General features: G+C 40.0%; 1 protein-coding gene across 1 annotated transcript in view; it reads left to right on the forward strand.

Moving 5' to 3' along the window:
* Positions 1-20556, forward strand: part of LOC121853884 (beta-1,3-galactosyltransferase 5-like) — a 24311-nt gene extending 3755 nt beyond the window's left edge. Inside the window, exons 2-5 of the mRNA XM_042348263.1 lie at positions 6271-6347; positions 15216-15358; positions 18326-18622; positions 19059-20556. Coding sequence (XP_042204197.1) covers positions 15239-15358; positions 18326-18622; positions 19059-19559 — 918 coding nt within the window. The 5' untranslated portion in view covers positions 6271-6347; positions 15216-15238 and the 3' untranslated portion in view covers positions 19560-20556. The remainder of the gene's footprint in view (positions 1-6270; positions 6348-15215; positions 15359-18325; positions 18623-19058) is intronic.
* Positions 20557-20845: the final 289 nt, after the last annotated feature.

Raw genomic sequence — 20845 nt, forward strand, 5'->3', positions numbered from 1 at the left:
TGTCTTACTTTATTGTCACTTATGTTACTTGTATATTATTTGTAATTCATACATTCCCAAATATGTAACTGTATATTTTTCAGCTTCTGTTTTTACCAAGCTCTTTCAATAATAGTTAGTGTGTGTGTGTGTATTATATATGTTATAACATGGTTAGGGTTGTGTAGGATGTAGTCTGCGAGTTTATTGTAGTCCTCTCGGAGCTCGGGCATTGGTGACCGAACGATATAATACTCTGTCTCATCAACTTAGAAGTATTATATAAATGGGTTCGTACATTTGATTTATATACTGATTCATCCTGTAACTTTCACTAGCTATGAGTTGTCATGCTCTTATCACGTAATTAGTAGCCTCTTTGGAAGTAGAGAGCCCATCGACAATATGTCGGCATGGGTCGGCTGGGATAAGCGGCTCACGGGCGGTATTCATAATCTCACATCGAAAGGACGTGATTAAACGGTCTATTTACTGTAGCTGCCGTCCTCTCTCTTCACACTCATAAATAGTGGAAGTTACGGTGATTACCTCGAGGAATTATATAAATGATAGTTTTCAATAAAGAAACTGACAATTGGGTTTCCTTCTCTTGCAATATAATATATATCTGGTCCCACTTATACGTGACTAGAATAAAAGCATTCTGTATTTGGAGAAGGCTGAACATAGGATCTGTCAGGAAAATAGGAGTGATTCACTACTGGAATCTGGCAAATGAAAGCGGAGCGAGAGCGGTAGTTAAGGTCCTGCATCGTGTGCTGAGCGCCGCTAAAATTTCTATCTTCACAGAATTTAACATTTCGTGGCCCATAAGAGATAGCCAAGAATCTTCTCAGTGCTGTTTCTTCTCAAACTGATGGTTTCAATCACGATCATACAAGCCAAGGGTATATGGTTATCCCAAGGTTTCGTCCGAAGCGTAGAGGCTGCTGGAGTACGCGCTTGTTCAGAAATGAAGTATGTCAATATAAGTTTTTCATGGAAGTAGAATTTAAAATATGCAAATAAGTGAAATAAGAAGCACTTTCATCTGAAGCTCCCTAAATATGGTTGCCAATATGTTGTCTTTTATGATGATGAAATATGGAAATACTGTGTAGTATATTACAAAATATTTATTAAAGTAGTTTTAAAATTAAGAGCAAATTTAAACAGTTTCTAAAATGATAAAAAAAACAGGTTCATAAAACTATTTTACACACAAAAGTAATGATTGTTCACAGTTTAAAAATGGCTAGGTATTGTTTGTAAAGGTACTTGTGGTCTTGGATGCATGCATGAATTTCATGTAGGGTATATATTGTTTATCTAGGCCCACAATAGAAAATAGACTCTTCAAAATACTATATTACTAGAATCTGAGTACCTTGTGCATTGTGCTCCGTCTGCCTTACCATTTTGGGGCTTGGAAGCGGCATGCGTTCTTTCTGGTTGGCAGAGTGCATTTTGCGGTGTAGGTGCAAGCGTAGGATACTCTGTTTTCGGCATAGACATAACTGTGGCACCTTTTCCACACTTACATTTTAGAGGTAGATCATCAGGAAATAACTCTTGAGATTCATACGCTTTTAGTCGTCAATCTTCCTCACAGAAGCCATAGGATTTACGATCCAAACTTGGTCATGTAAGTTTATTCAGTTGCATATATGTTGTAAAGGAATGTATGTGTCACTCTTGTTGCACGTTGTTGGAAACAAATTTGTAAATAGCAACATGCTGGTAATACTGAACTTGTTTTGGGGATTACTGGCCGCTAAGCGCTTTAGAGCTATTTCGGCCGGAAACTGATGTCTTCTTTTCTTCTTGAGAGTTTCTTCTTCTAATATTGTTCTTCTTTCTTGCCGCATTACTCCATTACTCTGATGGTACAACTAATCCTGATAGTCTTGTTTCTTCTTTTCTTTTCTTATATGGTCTTCTCAGTGCCGAGATTTGGGCCTTGTGAGGCCATGGGCGGCACTCTTTGTAGGCCTCATTATAACTGCGAAGGTGAAGTGGCGAGTGAAGCGAGCCTAAACATCTGGAAGTTCTGAAGGGCGCTGTAAGCCCGAGAAGAAAGTGAACACTTCGGCAGGAGAATTTTGGAAGCCAGCGGTGGAACCAGATGGCGTGAATTCTAAAAAGTAAAAATAAAAATAATCAACTGAATCGCTCATCTCGTAAAATGTTGTATTGTGGCAGGAGGCTGGTGGCTGCCCGCTGCCACGCTCCTGAATCCCGGCCTGGAGTCTTCTTGTTCTTGAAATACTCTGGTAGTCTTCTTTCCTCTTGGTATTTGATTTTGGATGAATTGTGGAGTGTGACTGGAAGGTGTGTGATGGTGGGTTGCGGTAGTCCGGGTGAAATGGCCAGTCAGGTGACAAGTTTCTCTGTGATTTGATATTTTTTGTATACGTGTCTTTTTGTTTGTATATGTGTTGGTAGGTGTCAGTTTTAGTATATGTGCGTGTTGTATATGACAAAAGGTTTGTATTATGTCTCTCGTGTTGTATGTTTTCTTATCTTGTTTACTGCTTTTGTTATTCATTTTATTTTCTTGTAGAGACGTGGTTGCATGCATATAAAAGCCGATGATGCGTGTATCTTTCTGTATGCCGATAAGACAGGTGCTCGCTTGAGAAGGTATTACAGCGTCACTTATGGTGACATCGGCATCTTACAAATTGAGTACAGTCAGCCGCAAGCCTCGTTTGATCGCTAACGCACCTCAGCCGCCGGCGTTCTGGATTCATACTGGCTGCACTCTGTCAGGAAATAATGTCGAATAGACATGAGATTTTTGTTGCGCATGGCGCAGGTAGGAGAAAAAGTTATCTATGTAAGAGTTTTAGAGTGAGTCCGAATAAATTACAGGTGACCTTAGTCTGCTTGAGAACCGCTATTATCCTATTCTTTTCTGTATACTTTTGAAGCCAGTTTCCTATATTAGTCTTCAATTTATTTGTGAAAAGATCTGACATAGATCATTCATTGTTGCCACCACCCATTTGTGTATGTCTTCCCAAGAGAGAACACGACCCCAACGCTCCCAAAGTACGTGGTTGTCTCCTAGAACCCACAGTCGCTTTGCTAGTTTGTCTGCCTGTTCATTGCCCCGAATGTTTTGATGTCGAGCATATTTCAGCGTAATATTCGTGGCGCACTCATGTAGTTTATAAATAATGTTGCCGCAATAGCATAAATTTGCTGAGTAGTGTCACCACCATGAATTGCTTTGAAACTGACATAAGTCTGAAAATAACCTTAACATCGTGGCATCGCTTGTTATTGCAATATCAGTAACCATATTAAACTTTATCTCTGCAGTGAATATGGTTGTATGCCGCGGCGAGGCGAGCTCCCTCCCCTTCTCTCTGCTCGAATACCGGCAACGTTGTCGTCAGTTCTGGACGTCGATTGTACGTGAGTATGAGCGCTGTCGCTACAGAAAATTGATAGAAAGTTGTTTAAGAGGCTCGGGGATGTAGGTCATTCTTCCCCAGAGCCACGATGTTTCCACATGAAAGTTGGGGGTTTGCTCCCATGGCGGACACAACGATGGAAACAGCTCTATCAACGTCTTCAGAAATGAATACCAGCACCTGGCGCAGGCCGGATTCAGGAGGTGGGCAAAGTGGGCAGCTGCCGGGGCATCTCCACAATCCTGGGGGCCTCCTTATTACAATCTGGCCCCCATTTATTTGTTTATTCATTTGGATTATATTTATTTTCATTCTTTAAAGTGTATTTGTCTATTCCATCATAGTTTCAAGATTTAACCGAAGTGTTCAGGTTTCAAAATTTTCCCGGGGAACTACAGCACCAGAACTCAACCCAAACTGAAAACTTCACTCGCCACCCCCACCCTCTTAAGGTAGTTATAATGAGGGGCCTCCCACAAAAGGCGCCCAGCGGGCGCTCACAGATTAAATCCCAGCACTGACCTGGCGCAAGGTCTGGAGGCGGATGGCCGAGAATGGGGTCTGCAGTTACAGGTAACGAGGTGCTTGACAGCGCAGCCTGGGTAGCCGCAATGTCGCGCCTCTAGCACTTTATTCAGCCCATACCTTAGCGTCAACATATCCCTCCTGGTATTTGAGTGAGGCACATGAACCTCCACCTCTGCATGTAGCATCTTAATTCATCCATGCTACTGAACTCATTGCCAAGTTTCAATAACTGGACAAGGTGATTCTTTTTCTTGTCAATGTATATGCCATCTGGGTCCTCTCCAAACTCTTGGGCCTATCATTTTGACTGCAGCTGCCTTTGGACCAAATTTACTTGTGGAGTCACTTCCTGTTGGGCTTTGCCAAGTTTTACCTAAAATATATCCCATATTTGTTGCAATAGTATGAACAGGAATGTATCTTGTTGTGTTCCCAAGTCACTTGTATGATATGAACTGCAAAATAGTACCTTAAACTGTGTATTATTATATTACTCTTATATTACTCTATTGAGGTATGTATAGTAAGTATTACAGAACATGTATTAATTCTATGTAATATTCCCATTTTATTATGCACCATGTTGTATATAAATTATCATATTTATACTTTATGTATTCAGCTTGTGAATGCTGGCATCTGTACATGCGGCGCTCGGTAATACATAGATAGAGTGAGGCTGCCAGTCCTTGTGGTGCGGGAAGCAGCTTCTTAGTCACTGTATATATATCTCCCGTGCGAGAATAGAAACCTACTTTTAAGATAACAAGAGTGTTTTATATATGCGTACCGATGGTATAGAACATTTTGGAGGTATCAAGTCGAACGACTTATTTTATCGCTATATATCTATTTAACGAAAATCGATGTGCATTTAGAAGTAATGGAAATGCCACCGAGAGCATCTGTCATTTTGGCGGCACGTAGAAAACTCTTTCTGTCCCTGTTATTTATTGAAGCAATGCGCGTAATGGGAATCAAGTGCAGAGTCTGCTTCTCAGTAATATATGGAAGCTCTGGAAGTGTCTGGAATGCTTTCATTTCTAATCAGCTGACAAGGATTCTATATATCGTTTCACCTGAAAATGCCTGTCACTGATAATATCTGCATTTAAGCTGGCATCAACACACTGGATTGTGTATTGCCTTAGAAGTTTCAAGCTTAATTTTGTTGTTGCTGGGTAAGAAGCCTATAAATAAGCCATTAGCACTAGAAATGAATGTGTCTAATTGCAATATATTGATCTCGGTGGTTTGCAAATGAACCGTTGGACTATCACTATCTATTGCGAGACGGATAGATTCTTTGAGAATTTAGTCACATTGTATGCCGTAACGGCCGGTGGAAGATTGGTTCGGGCTGGAGGCCGCGATACGGTTCAGATAGTCTGCGTTTGTTGCGTGTGCTGTCAAGTTCATGAACAAACTCACTTTCTTCTGGCTTTTTCATGAAGCCAAATGAATCAATCAAAAAATGGCGAAAGTAACGAGCATTGATATTGACAGCTATTTCACAAAAAATGTTTTCGTAAATCTGCGTACATTTAGCAATATTTAGAGATCGCGCCGTCAAAAACCTATGTTTTAACACACACACAAAGCGTGTTCCTATGATGAAATACAAGTGGAGATATGGATAATAACATATAGGGCAATGTCCTGGCGACCATCTTGAATTTCTCTCTTATTGCCGGTTGCCCCCCCCCTTTAATCCGGCACGATATACAGGTATATGCGTATATGTGTGTGTGTGTGTGTGTGTGTGTGTTATAACGTAGAGGAAAAAAGGAGGTTACTCAGCTTTTGCATATGCTGATAATACAGTGGAGAATCAGTTGTCCAATTAGATATTTAGTAGACATATAAATATAACAAAGTAAGAGTAAAATATATAAAGAGTGTACTAGAAAATGGCAGAGTGGAAGTAAGTAAGTGTGAAGTCAGGTGAGGAGGCAGGTGGGTAGGAAAGTAGTCAGGTGGGCAAGTAGGATGGTAGTCGGGTGGGTAGGCAGGTGGGTAGGAAGTGGGTGAATGAAGAATCAGAGTGGGTAGATAAAGGTAGTCAGGTAGAAAATGATCAGGTAGGTAAGGATTGGAACGTAGGCAGGTGGAGTAGATAAGAGGATGGAAGTGGAAATAAGAAATGAGAATCAGGAGTAGGAAAGTAGTCAGGTGCAGGTAGGATGGTTTGAAAGGATATTCAGGTGGGTAAGTGGGATGGATTGGGAAATTATGGATAGGAAGGAAGGTGGAGTGAGTAAGAGAGTAAGATGGAAGTAAGGTGGAGAAACTGGCCTTTAGCTGATTTTCAGTCGGAATACTGACTTGTTTTGTCCTTCAGGTGTAAATGATGGCCTTGTATAAACAACTGAGTGCTCACAACAGATCATCAAGAATGTGGGCATAGTATTATTGCACGTAAGTAAAACATCTTTGTTTGTTTCTATGATGCAGAAAAAATCTGCCCTTAAACTAGTGCTGAAATTAACTTTATGTGTGTTATTTTTACCATATAATGGGCAAAGATAAATGTAAATTACTCACAGCAGTAACTTTCTGGTAGTAAGTGAAGGGCGCGGTGTCTGTGTGTGTAATGATCAGCAACATGCATAAACAGTAGTGATCAGGTTCGATTCCGGAGCGGGGTGAGCTATGAGCGAGATTTTCTTTAGGCTGTACCTCTGTCTATACCCAGCAATAGTAGGATCTGGATGTTAATCGATTTGCAGATCTTGTTCAGTGTAATAGTTAGCCAGTGCAGTGTAGCAACTTGATGGGTCTTCTGGGACTATTCCTTGACACTGAGTCATGCAACTCGTTAATAGCAGGAATTGTGGTTGTTGTGTTGGTCGACGAAGCTGCGTAAAGAGATTTCGCCTGGTGACCGCCGGGCGAACCATTATTGTAATGATATTAATAAAATCAATGGGTTTATAATCATCTGGCTATATACGATTAAAATATACAAAGAGAACATAAATAGTACCTTAACATATACTAATATAATAGAAAACAGGGGAGAGAAGTAATTAATAATAAATTTCATCACATTACAGTACTCTAAAAAGTAAAATAGATAAGAAATGAAACACCTGGAGATTAACAAATTGGTGATAAATTTTACAGTAGGTTGAATTAAGAGCGCTGATTATAGTAAACCAATACTGTCGCTCATATAGACCTAGATGGCAGTGCAGCGGATAGCCAAAGGCCGATGCGTGCATTTGTGTGATGAGAAGCACGGCTTGGTAGAGCCCGCCGGGGCGAAATTTGAACCCTGGGCATCTCAAATTTTGCCAGAAATATGGCGGCCATTTTCTGAATGGCGGCCACCGAAATTTGTTTGTCAGTCTCTCAGTAACAAACACGTAGGCTTGGGGTACGAGCCAATAACGCACATAGGTTTTATGGGTTGCTGGATGTAATTTTTCCATTTTTTAAGTGATTCGGTGTTCAGAACCGCCATTTTTAAAGATGGAGGCCATAAAAACAGTACATGACCTGTTCTGCTGTGTGGCCTTAGGAGTCACCGATTTACGGCTTTTTTACTATCTGTAGTTTACGAAGTTCCCAACCACATTTTACTTTTTCGAACTATCCCTACGGCTAGGCAAAAGCTTGCAATGTGCAAACCCAGTTCTGGAAGTAGTGAACTGCTTCACCGAATTTCAGTTAGAATTGATTGTAAAGTGTTTCCTCACCAGCGGTCGAAACTCGCCCAGCTTCGTTGTCACGAAGTAACACCAGGCAAAGAATCCAGCTCGAAATATTGAGCGAGAACATATGTCGCCAGAATCTGTGGCGTTTGACTTTTGTTGTAGTCTGCTGAGAATATCTAAAACTCTCCAAATTAAAGTAACCAGTACTAAAAGCACTTCGGCTTTCAAAGTACCAGAAACATAGATTTCCGTGCTCATTGTAGGTGAAGTATTACCAAAGAACAATGCTACAGCGAGCATCTCATAAGAAATGAAAATCAGTGAAATGTTTTCAGCAAATAAACATGCTCACAAAGCTCCGAACACTGTATTGCTTCTTTTGCTGATAAGCCAAGCTCTCCGGGTAAAATGGAGAGCTGCGCAAGCTGCGAGGATGGTGGCTTGGCTGACTTCCTGTTGAACTCAGCTAAATGTCGTAAGCAATCAAACCTCTTCTCCGGAATTTCCATCGATCAGGTTCGCGAAGCAGAGCAAATGCGGATTGTCAGAAAGAATGGTAGAGCAGTTGGCCTGACTGAATAACCTGCAGCACTTCGGTGAGGTGGATGGTGGCAAACACAGAATGGCGCGACTCGCAGTAAGAGTTCGAAACGTCGTAACAGCCAGCACACTGTCGACAGTAGTCATCATCACCACGAAGCAAACTGACTTATTGTCGGTCAGCGTTCGGCGAAGGACATTGTTGAGATGCGCACGAAGGCGAAGCAACGAGAAGCGGGGAATCCCGTACGCAGTGAAGAAGGACCGAACGTAGCGGTGCCGGACACCGCGAAGCAGGCTGATGGTCCACGTCGCTGTTGCAGCAAAATGTGGTCACAAAAGCTTCATAGTCTGTACAGTGACGTTCTTGTGCTGGCTGTGGCAACCATCACTCTTTTGGCATGAACACTTGACAGTCTGCTGGTCTCCTTCGTAACGAACCAATAACTTCATGTACATTTCAGCTCACCAGAAATCGCGCGACCCATAGTCACAGAAATGGATACCATCGAAAAGTTCACTTTGCTAGGTATATTGCAATAGAAATAAGCGGGTAGTGACGTGAGCGGTGCCGCGAAAGCGCTGTTCACCCAAAGCCATTAAGATCAACCACTTCCACAACGCTAGGCAACGCTCACGCCGCGGCACTCAAGACGTGCCGTCATCGAATTGGGCGCGTCACGGGCGCCATCCGCAAATCCGATCAACGCTGTGCCTGACATGCCCTCTCCGAAGGTTGAGGATGAGAAAATGTGATCGACGAAATTAGCAGCATTTCTGGAACCGGCCGCAGCTTCAAACATCCAAAGAATGTGCAGAAAGAACTCTCCAGAAGTGGATCGCAAAAGGTGCCAAAGTACCACTTACTGCAAGTGCATGAAATAACCTGTCGTGCGCGGGTTGTGCAGGAGTGTGAGTGAAACGAATTGATGCGTAGCTGGAATTTTGCAGCCCGGAAATACGTAAAAATAATGTATTGTCTGTAATCATGCAATAAAAGGAATAAGAATGCATGTATAGTGTTTTATAGCCTCCATCTTTAAAATAGAGTTTTTGAGACACCCGGAATACTTTTAAGTACGAAATCGAAATTTCCTGCCACTCAAAGAAACCTCTGTGTACATGCCAGAAATTTAAGCCATATGTTCTCTGGTTACTAGTACTAATATAAGCGAATTTCGGTGTACTTAAATGGCAGGAAAATAAAGCATACGCTTGGGATTCTGAGCAAAATGCAAAGGGTAATGCAGAGTTGAATTTTTCCTTTGGTAGAGTTCTATAGGTATTGCCAGAAAGCTTCGTGCTTTATCACAAAATGCACGGTGGTCTCACTGAACCAGTTATCTGCTTAATACTAATGCTGGTGCGTAATTGTCTCTGCCGAATTACTGAAGAGGATCTCGAGTAGGAAACAGAAGATAGTGAGATGGTGCAGTAGCTTCTCCTGCAAACTTGCAGTCATCTGTGTGTGTGTGTGTGTGCGCTCGTGCGTGCGCATTGTGTGCATGCGATGCGTGCGTGCGTGTGTGTCGCGCAGGACACAACGTTTCTCTCCTGTAATATGTACTGACAATGTAACCAAAATATTTACTAGCCTATAACTCGCTCCTTGGCTTGCACGGCAAGCTGCTTGGAATGACGGGCAAAACTATCGAATACTTGTTCATTTCGCTTCCTCAGTAGCCTTTTGGGTGGCTGTGTGGAAAGTAGCAGGCAAACTGTAGTCTGCAACAGGCGCTTTGGCTGGGCCATTTGTTAGAACTGTCTGCGGTGTACACCCGTACTTGTAGTGGCCGTAGTCGGTTTGCAGGAAATATGCCGGGCTGAAATATCATCTTGCGATTCGTTATTGGAGCAGTAAAATTTCTGTGAGTACTCACTTGCCCGATGACCACTGCGATGGGGCTTATATTTTGAAACCAAAAATAAGTAGATGCATATAAGTATAAATCTGCAAAGAATATATTTTTTATAGAGATATCACTCCATATCGAACTTAACACATAGAAAAATTTTATTGTTCTTTTTAAAAAATTCCATATTTTGTGAAGAACATCACTTAAAACCTCTGCTTGCCTCATCGCCGCTTATATCTCCCAAATTACTCTAACCATCATTAAAAGTAAACCTTTAAAGATAATAATCCAAATAATTTAATAATGATAGCCAAAATGTGTAAATCAAATTAAGCTAAAAATCGTAAGTGGTCTGTTGAAAGTGGTGAAAAAAGCCATAAAGGATGTTGAATGACGTCATATCAGATATAATATCCACCCCAATTTTCAATACGTGAGCACGGTGTGGCAAATTAAACTACCAAAATAGTATTACACATTAGTATAAATATGCTTGGTTTTAGTATGCCGGGGTGGCGGTGCCGGAGTAGTTTCTAGGCATTGTTTCATTTGTGTATCAATTTAATACAATTTGTAACTAATAAGATAAATTCAGTGACATAAATTCATATATATATAATTTTTAATTCCGTTGAAATGACTACCTGACAACTTTTGTACAACTTGTCCCAAAATTAGTAATATTCCGGAGTTTTACTTAGGTGACGGTGGTAGAATCCGGAAGTCTGGAGTCTGTAACGCATGTCCATGATTCCAGCAAAATGAATGATATTTCAAATAAATAAAACTGAAGTCTTATTATCTTTTCGGTCATCCAGGCAATTTTAGGATTTTAAGTTGACCAATGTTTTCAGATTGGGATTAAATTATTGGAATTAGGTGCTTTGTTTGGTGTGAGATATTGAAATTTTAAAGAGGCTTCGTCTTTTATTTCTCCAAAGGGATCAAAGGTGCTGGGAATACTTGAAATCTGCATTGAAACGGTAAAGTACACGAGTGTGTGTTACATATCAAACAAGCTCATCATAAGGAATTTTACTCTGGAAGTTCGCCCTCATAATTGCTCAGTCCACATAGGTTGGGCCATTTCTGGTACTTGCTCCCTAGGCTTATATATTTTTACTTAGTACGTAGAGGCTGATGGACAAGCGGAAATACAAAATGCAGATTAAAGTTTATTGGGTTTTAGTAGTGAAACCCAAATATTCCATTTCTTCATTTATTCAAAAAAGATTTATCTACTCTTTCAAAAGGATATCACTGCAATAGTCACTGTAGCTGTGAGTGCTGTATTAAGCCTGACAGAACTATCAAGGATAGGCTCTAAGGACGTCCAACTAGCGTGAGAAATGAGTAGAAACTGCTGCTGGGTCCAGCCCAAGATAGCTGACCTAGGATATTCTGGGGACACGCCTTGTGCGTGGAACTTTACCCATCACGTGCACTAAACATGCTACCTCACAGCTACGGAAGATTACAGGGGGTGCTAGTTATATAGCACAAATATATTAACCCATATTTATATAAGTACTTCTGCCTATGAGACGGGGGCTAATACATAGGCATTTTATAAAAATATGTGAGTCAATAGGACAAATATTAATAACACTGATAATATTACAATATATACACGGGAACAGTATCAAAAACGGAATGCCGTCCAGCTAGAAGACTGTTTGAGAGCTTTATGGGTTCGAATACCATGACACCCATATTCATACTTACGGTTGACTGTATTTTGGTGATCTGTCGGTGTACTATCTGCAAGTCTGTCGAAGTAATCTGATGGAATGTCGATTTACAATGAGATGGTGTCATAGGTTATGATGCAGTGGTGTAATGCAAAATAATGTCTATATAGTATGAATTTCCGTGGGAGTAAAGTACAAAAAGGGGGTACTACTCCCTACAACACCGCAGCATTACCAGATCAGTCATAAATTCATACCTGTAAATTCGCAAGCAAGTTTCCAAAATTATTTTCTATTTGTTCGGAATAATTTAGATATTTCATTTTACCATTGCCGTAACCCATGCCAAATAATTTATTTAATTGGGAATATATCTGCAGTAAGTTATAATGTACTGAGCGTTGCTAATTGTCAAACAAAAACCTTATCCAAATGTCTCATTCGTGTCATAAATGATTTTTTTTCAGACGAACGAAACATAACTATTCACCATATAACCTCTTGGTTTTATTTCACATTCTCGAAGAACACTAGACTCAGGGTGCTTGATAGTAGTGCACAGTAATGTCATTAACAGTGTCATCTGTACAGTTTGGGCTATGGTTTTGAAGAGAAACAGCTGAAATTTGGCATGGAGAAGCGCATCCACCCCAGAAATGAGAAGTGTTCAGAAGATGGACCCCCCCCTCTCATTAAAAGCAAGTCTAAGTTGGGGGATGGAGGATAGTGTAGTGGGTGTGGTGGTATAGTGTACAACTGTAGATGATAGTGTAGCGGATGTAATAAAATGTAGTAACAGGAAACTGGGAGCATAATTAGGAAAACTTTTATTCAGTAATAGACTGACTCGGATGATGGTGGTGATGTATATTGCAGGGGCGTTCCTAGAGTATTTGGCACCCGGGGCGGACCTATCCACTGGCACCCCCTTCCTTCCAGAGATGAATAAATATACAGTAAAAATAAAATGCACAATCGTCCCTAGAGTACTGGGCACCCAGGGGAGGGCATTCATTTGCTCCCTTACTGAATTACTGAATTACCCTGTAATTCAATTGACAGTAGGAACATTATAGAATCCAGTCTCATTAAACATACCGAATCCGTCAACATGAATTTGAGTAATGGTATGTACAAACTGGATAATTTCGTAATTAAGAAGATTTGTAACCAGGTGAGAAGGTTGGGTCATCTTACCCTCTGACCTGACTACCGACTGCTGCGGTGCTTTTTGAAGATTAGTAGGGTCATTACCTAATACCTGACCATTGTGGACTTGATCTCACCCCCTCTGTATATATATACCTTGTTATGTACTTCTCCTTAGTCTGTACTCACCCCTGAAGATGTGAATTACACGAAAGCGCTTGGGAACTTCGTGTTTTCTTCTTTCCTTGTGGTTATCAGCATATACCTGGATCACGCACCCACAGTACAGTGCATATATATATATATATATATATATATATATATATATATATATATATATATATATATATATATATATATATATATATATATATATATATATATTAGTTTTACAGCCTCATCGCGACTTAGCTTCAGCAAACTTACCAATTATTTCATCAAAATTAACTGTCTTGGCACATTCATTTTCGATAGAAATCATAGCTAAGCTGTTCAATCTTGCCTGAGTCATGCTAGAACGAAGATAATTCATGATAAGTTTCAGTTTAGAGAAGCTTCTTTCACATGATGCAACAGACACACATATTGTTAAAAAGAATCTCAGGCACAATGACAAGTTAGGCAAGGTTTCACAAAAGTCCCATTTGACAATAAACTTCAGGAGCTGCAAGACTGTCCATTTATTGGCTTCTTCAGGTGTGATTTTGGCAGCCTCCATGTGTCTGCGATGTCGCATTATTTCTACCATGACATCCTCATCAGAAATTTCATTAAAAATCTTGGTCATGCTTGAATTTGAAATACTCCCCTGAAGTTGTTTTTCTTTTGCAGAAAGCAAGTAGCTTGGCTGAATAGCTGCAAATATTGACAGGACGTTATCCATGGCCTCTGAACGAACATCCAATTCTAGACTAAATCGATCTAAGCATTCAAACATTGATCACCTCATTTCCTCTTGCATTGTCAGTCCAGCATCCCTAGCCATCTCTCCTGGCATCATTTTCTTACGTCTTATCCTCCCTCTTGTTTCCATGGAGATGCCCATTTCTTCACATTGTGTAGTTGCATATTGAATCGCTCTCTCCACAATTTCATTCCGGTGACCTCGAAGAAACAATTTCAAACCATTGAGCTTTACAGTGCACTTTTCAAGACTTATTCCTTCTGTTTGCAATTACTTCTGTGTGGGATTCACTTCTTCCAGTACATCACACCAAAAAGAAAGATAACACAAAAAATAAAAATCACATGCAGCTTTAAGCAAAACTTCAGCTGATCCTCTTGTGTCAACATTTTCTCTTTGATCCGTCAATGTTTCCAGAGCTATGATCAGCTTCTCAAATTGTTTCTTGAGAGGCTTTACGGCATCATGATGTGCACTCCATCTAGTCTGAGAAACTCTATTGACTGTCAGGTTCATATTTTCTTTCAGTACTTCCCATCGGTGAGTTGAAAGTGAAAAAAACAAAACAATAAAGTTTCTCAACAGTTCCAAAGAATGTTACACATAAAGGATTGGTTCCAAAAGAGTGTACCCCACAAAAGTTCAAGGAATGATTGAGACAAGGCACAAACAAAACCTTTGGATTTATTTCTTTGATTTTCTTCTGAACACCTCCATGAATACCAGCCATAGTTGCAGCATTATCATATCCTTGACTGCGGCAAAACTTAATGTCCAGTCCATCACTCTCCAGATTACTCAGGATATCCTTTGTGAGCTGATTTGCAGTTTTTCCAGCAATAGGAAAGAAACCCAAGAAAGATTCCCTTACTTCAACAGAATCACCTTCAATATGAACATATCTAATCACTTCGGACATCTGATCTGTATGAGAAATATCAGGTGTACTGTCAAAAAGAATTCCAAAATACTTGGCCTTCTTGATGTCAGCCCAAATGTTTTCCTTAACATTAATTCCTAGAAGACAGATGAATTCACTCTGAATATTTGGTGACAAATAAGAGCTCGCTCTCCTTCCAGATGTCTGAGATGGAATAGCATGCTTACCCTCCAAAAGATGTTCTTTCAAAACAGGATCATAGTTTGATACTAAGTCCACCAGTTGCAGGAAATTGCCTTTGTTTATTTGAAAATGAGATGGATGAAGGGGTAATTAAATTAAATGACGAAATTTTCGCACTTATAACTCGTAAGTTGTACTTAGATTTAAAAAAAAAAAAAAGGCTCCAGAGGACAAATATTTATTTATTTATGAGCCTCATGGCACCCCCTTCTGGTTGTCACCCGTGGCGGACCGCCCCCCCCCCCCTTCTTAGTATATGTATATGTAGCAGTCAGTCATATATGGATATATTTACATATTATAGTTAACATTAAGTCATGTGTGACAATGTGAGAGGTGTTTACCTTGGATAATGTACCGGCAGGTTGTGTGATACACAGGAGAGCCATGTTATTTCTACTGTTTGTGCTGCTGCTCGTCCTAATGACCAACACCTTCCTCCTCAATCTTCTACCTTCGCCTTTCACTCTTCTTGTCATTTGGTGGCATGACCCTCTCTGCGGTGGCGTAAGTATGGGGTGATTATGTGCGGCTGAGAAGTGCCTATTTATTTAGTACTATATGCATTCTGTGGGATGGGTATGTATACTGAGTGTGTGTGGGGGGTTGCGTGTGTTTATACGTGTGTGTGTGTGTGTCTAATAATAATAATAATAATAATAATTAACGGTTTATTGAAAGAGCATTGCAGCCAGAAGCCTGAAAATATACAGTTACATAATTGGGGAATGGGTTTCGATTTACAAATAATATACAAGTAACATAAGTGATACGAAAAAGATATATAATAACTAGATGGGGAAAAGCTCAAACTACAGGGCATTTCAACATAGTGACAGTGCAAGAAGTATTATTTACTGGGAGTGAATACACTGGTTTATTACAAGTTATTGATAATTTTTACAATGGTTGGGACTGGGCTGTTCTTATAGCGATCAGTTCGTGCACGTATGGGCTGGATGCGGTTGTGGTGTCGAACAGCAATTCTCGGGCTAGGGATCTCAGGTGGTAGTAGGAGCCGTTGTCGAGGATGGTGCAGAAGCTTCTTACCAAATTGGCAGATGAGGTCGTGGTGATGGTCAGTGAGAGTCGAAAGGGTCAGTGTGTTGAGCGCTTCTTGATATGTGGAGTAGGAAGGGGAGAGAATAATCAGGCATGCCCTCTTTTGCACTTTTTCTAGGTGTTTACGTTGTGTGGCATTCAGGGAGGAAGACCAGGTAGGGGAGGCATAGGTGAGCTTGGGAAGTATGAATGTTGAGTAAACACCGAGGAGCTAGGGTGCAAGAACTCCGAGGGACTTGAATCGGCGGAGGAGGTGGAGACGGAAACTGGAGGATTTGACAACTTCACTGATGTGTGTTTTCCAATTTAGTTTGTTGTCTATGGTGACGCCGAGGAGCTTATTGGAATCTGCAACCTGGAGTGTGTTGGGACCTAAACTAATGGAAGGGGGTGGGACAATGTCGGAGGAGAGGTTGATGTGCATAACCATGGTCTTGGTATGGTTGATGGTGACGTGGTTGTTGGTGGCCCAGTTTTGAAGACTGTTCAATTAATCCTGAAGGGCGGTATAGTCGGGAGCAGAATTGTTGACGCTGATCCCAATGGTGGAGTCGTCGACATCATTGATAAGCATAAGGAAGCAGAGTGGTCCCATCTTGGTGCCTTCGGGGACACCACAGGTGAGTGACTGAAAGGTGGAGACTGCCCCTCAGAAGCGTACAGCTTGGCGTCGGTCACTGAGGAAGTCTGTAAGACCATGGTATAATACTTCTCCGAAGCCCGAGGTCAATAGCTTTGTTGATGATTAAATTGTGGTTGACTAGGTCGAATGCTTTAGTGAAATCAATGAAGGCGACAGCTACAGACGTTTTTCGTTTCTCGAGATGGCGGTATATGTAATCGAGAATGCTGACAAGACAGTGAGTGGTGGAGGAAGTTTTCATATTGCCAAATTGCTGAGGGTCTACGACTCCTGCAATATCAGCATAAGCCCAGTCTAACACACACACATGTGCGCATGTGTGTGTATGCATATACATATATATATATATATATATATATATATATATATATATATATATATATATATATATATATATATATATATATATATGCTGATAACCACAAGGAAAGAAGAAAACACGAAGTTCCCAAGCAATTCACATCTCAGTGAGTACAGACTAGAGAGAGAAGTAATACAAATCAATATATATATATATATATATATATATATATTAATATATATATATATATATATATATATATATATATATATATATATATATATATATATATATATATATATATATATATATATATATATATATATATATATATATATATATATATATATATATATATATATATATATATATATATATATATATATATATATATATATATATATATATATATATATATATATATATATATATATATATATATATATATATATATCTAGATGCAAGTAAATCACTGTAGGTGAGCGTGATCCAAGTATATGTTGATAACCACAAGGAAACAAGAAAACACGAAGTTTCCAACAGTGCCGGATTTAGACCTGTGGAGGCCCATGGGTAGCCTCTTTGTGGAGGCCCCGCTCATTATAACTACCCAAGAGGGTGTGGCGAGTGAAGCGAGCCTAAACAGATACTACAGGACCCAACCCCCTCCGACCGACTTTTAACAAACACAGTGCCCTGATGGCATTCGTAATGGAAGTGATAATGAAAAATTTATTTTATTAGTTTTTTTTTTTATTTCAATTTCGTTATTCCATGTAGTTCATTTTTAATGAATATATGTTTGTGGAATTCTAAATATATTATTAGCAACACAAACAATAGCATTCATTAAAAATATAAGGTTCATAGGAAAACCAGGTATTCATGAATTTCAAGGAGTAGCTAGCCTAATTTCTATCACGCTTCTTGCTGACCATAGTTTTACGTGATGGAATAGATAAACGTGAATTTTATAAAATGAAAATAAAAATAATCCATATGAATAAACAAATAAATAAAATATTGTAATATGTGGAGGCCCCCAGATTGTGGAGGCCCCTGGGCAGCTGCCCACTTTGCCCACTCCTGAATCCGGCCCTGGTTCCCAAGCGCTTTCGTGTATATCACATTTTCAGGGGTGAGTACAGACTAAGGAGAAATGTAAATTACACGCAAGCGCTTGGAACTTTGTGTTTTCTTGTTTCCTTGTGGTTATCAGCATATATACAGGTATATATATATATATATATATATATATATATATATATATATATATATATATATATATATATATATATATATATATATATATATAAAAGTGTGTGTGTGTGTGTGTGCTCAAGAAGCTTCCACTTAATAGGTAATTAAATACTTATATGTATAAGGATGAAATGTTGAATGATGGATAATAAGAAGTTATTTTTTATTTCGTTTCCACGTTTCAAAATATCATAATTTTCTGTTAAAGGTCCCACAGTCAGCCCACAACGCACTGGACTTCAGGTCCGCTGACTCTCAGCCTCAGTTCTTAATCGAGGAGCCAGACTTCTGCCGAAAGCGTCCTAACCTGTCCATTGTGGCGTACGTCCACTCCTCCATTAGTTCCGTGATGAAGAGAATGGAAACCCGAACTACGTGGGCGTCTGCGGGTGTTCATGACGAGGGTGTGAAGATGGGCGTTGTGTTTATGGTGGGTCAAGTGAAAAACAGTTTAGAAAGCAAAATAATCAGAGACGAGAGCAGACGATTCGGCGACATCGTACAGGTGGGTAAGGTATTTAGCTGCGTCTGTATGGTAGTTGAATTGTCTGTCTGTAAATAAAGTAAGCAGATGACCTGAGAAGTAATTACTTAATTCCCTGGTTCTTCATCATAGGTTCCACACATACTTAGGGCATGAGGTCAAACGTCAAAATCACAAATACATTAACGTTTAATATCACAGAATTATGTAGGTTTACACTCTGTAGACTGTATCTCTACTGAACGCCCACTAATTTTATTAGAATACTTTTTATGCAGTTAGTTTATGGGATCATCGTCAAATTGTGAAATAAAGCAAGTAGATGATTAATTCATTCCTTGGCTAAGGAGACAGCTCTATAGTCCACACGATAATTATTTCCCCAGTTTTCTAAGCTCTGATCATGTGGTAACAATCACCTAAAACGCTCTTATAATGTGTTTTCTTTTTTGTTCAGGGAAACTACACGGACACATACCACCTGCTGAGCCACAAGGCGTTAGCGTCGCTACAGTGGGTGTTGAAACACTGTCCACACGTCCCCTGGACTCTCCACGCCACCACAGACAGTTTCATCTGTTACAACTGGAAAAACGCAATAGTCAGACGGGATGGTCGATGGTGCGTGCGGCCTGAGGAATTTCCCGATCTCAACTACCCTTCCTACTGTGCTGGAGGGGCGTGGGTTATTGCTACACATCTTGGGTCATGTCTTCTCCACGCTGCAAAGACCGCCCGGTTCCTCTGGGTTGACGATGTTTATATTACCGGTGTCTTAGCCCAACCCGCCGGTGTCGGACGCTCTATGAAACATAACAAATACTTCAGATTAGAGGGCATCGACGAGGAGGAGTTGGGGGACAAAATATTTTGGTTTGAACCCAACAAACCTAGAATGACGTGGTGGTTGAAACTCCTCAGCCATTACAAGTATTTCTCTCCTGTGTTTCCTTCGTAACTCAGTTCTGTCAGGAAAATCCAGGTGAAATGTCCTTCATATCAATGCATGCCTTATCATAGGAGTTTTTATCAACGTTAATTCAATGCAATCCTTAAATCATAAAATAGTGCTACCACAATCACAACAGCACGGTGCACACAACTGACTGGGTCTCCATCCCACCCTGAACTTTTTATCATTATTATTACAATACAAATATTATGAAACTTATAACTTTAATTAACAAGGACCCGTCATTAATCTTGCACTATTTGGAAACTTACTGAACTATCACTCCAACTATCATTTCATGGGGGAGGGGGCAGAGTCTTGACACCCGACTCTTCTGGATCCCCGGCTACGCGAAGGCCTGGATACAAATTTTGTATCGTGACTGTACAGTACAGGTAAATATAAAACCCCTTAAAAATGCACTCCATTTGTTATAGGGAAGCGGCAAAACACAAGAATATTCCAGGCCAAGAAACAGATCTTGGACATCTCAACTCGTTGAAGAATCTTTGTTTAATTCGTCTTCACATTTTCGTGTTCGCCCGAGACTACCTACTGTATGTATGAAACTTGGTCATTTATAAATGGTCGAAGCTCTGGCAGTGTAGAAAATATCCCGAGACGTGGTTGTGATTATTTATGGCATTTGTGTGTATGTCACTTAAGTTTCGTGTGATATTAAATATATATCAATAATACAAGACTGAAATAATCACATAAAACTTTAAATCATGACAATAAAAAAAACTTTGCAAGCGACCTCCCCTTCCCTTTTTCTCCTCCCTCTCCCTCACACTCACTCACGGACTCCTGTCCCCTCTCTACTTCTGCTAGACCCAGATTCTCAAAGGTTTGTGCTGTACTCAGCGTATTCACCTACTAGAAATATGAGATTGTACAATCACAAACAAAAGTTCCCTCCCCCTTCGTGGTGAGTAACAGGAGTAAGTACCGACTCACTTTTACCTGGCTGTCGTCTGATGCGGGTGTGATAGGAAACCCATAGATGGCTCTGACACTATCGGCGTTCCTGACTTGTGACATAGAAAGTTTGGTATTTGACTAAGCTTTGAAACACAATCTACTCAATATTGATATGTTAAAAAAATCCACTATGGAAATACAAAGAATCGATTGTGTTTCTTATAATGCATTGTAAATTATGAGTGACAATTTTAACTGTTACCCTCCGCAAATTCAACAGCTACTTTTTGGAGGGTTGTGTTTCTTAAGAGTTTAGTATTCGAACATCTCAAGTTTCTTGTTGCAATGGGATTTTTAGTGGTACAAGT

The sequence above is a fragment of the Homarus americanus genome, unplaced genomic scaffold (genome assembly GCF_018991925.1).
Source record: "Homarus americanus isolate GMGI-L3 unplaced genomic scaffold, GMGI_Hamer_2.0 scaffold18703, whole genome shotgun sequence".
Classification (NCBI taxonomy): Eukaryota; Metazoa; Arthropoda; class Malacostraca; order Decapoda; family Nephropidae; genus Homarus; species Homarus americanus.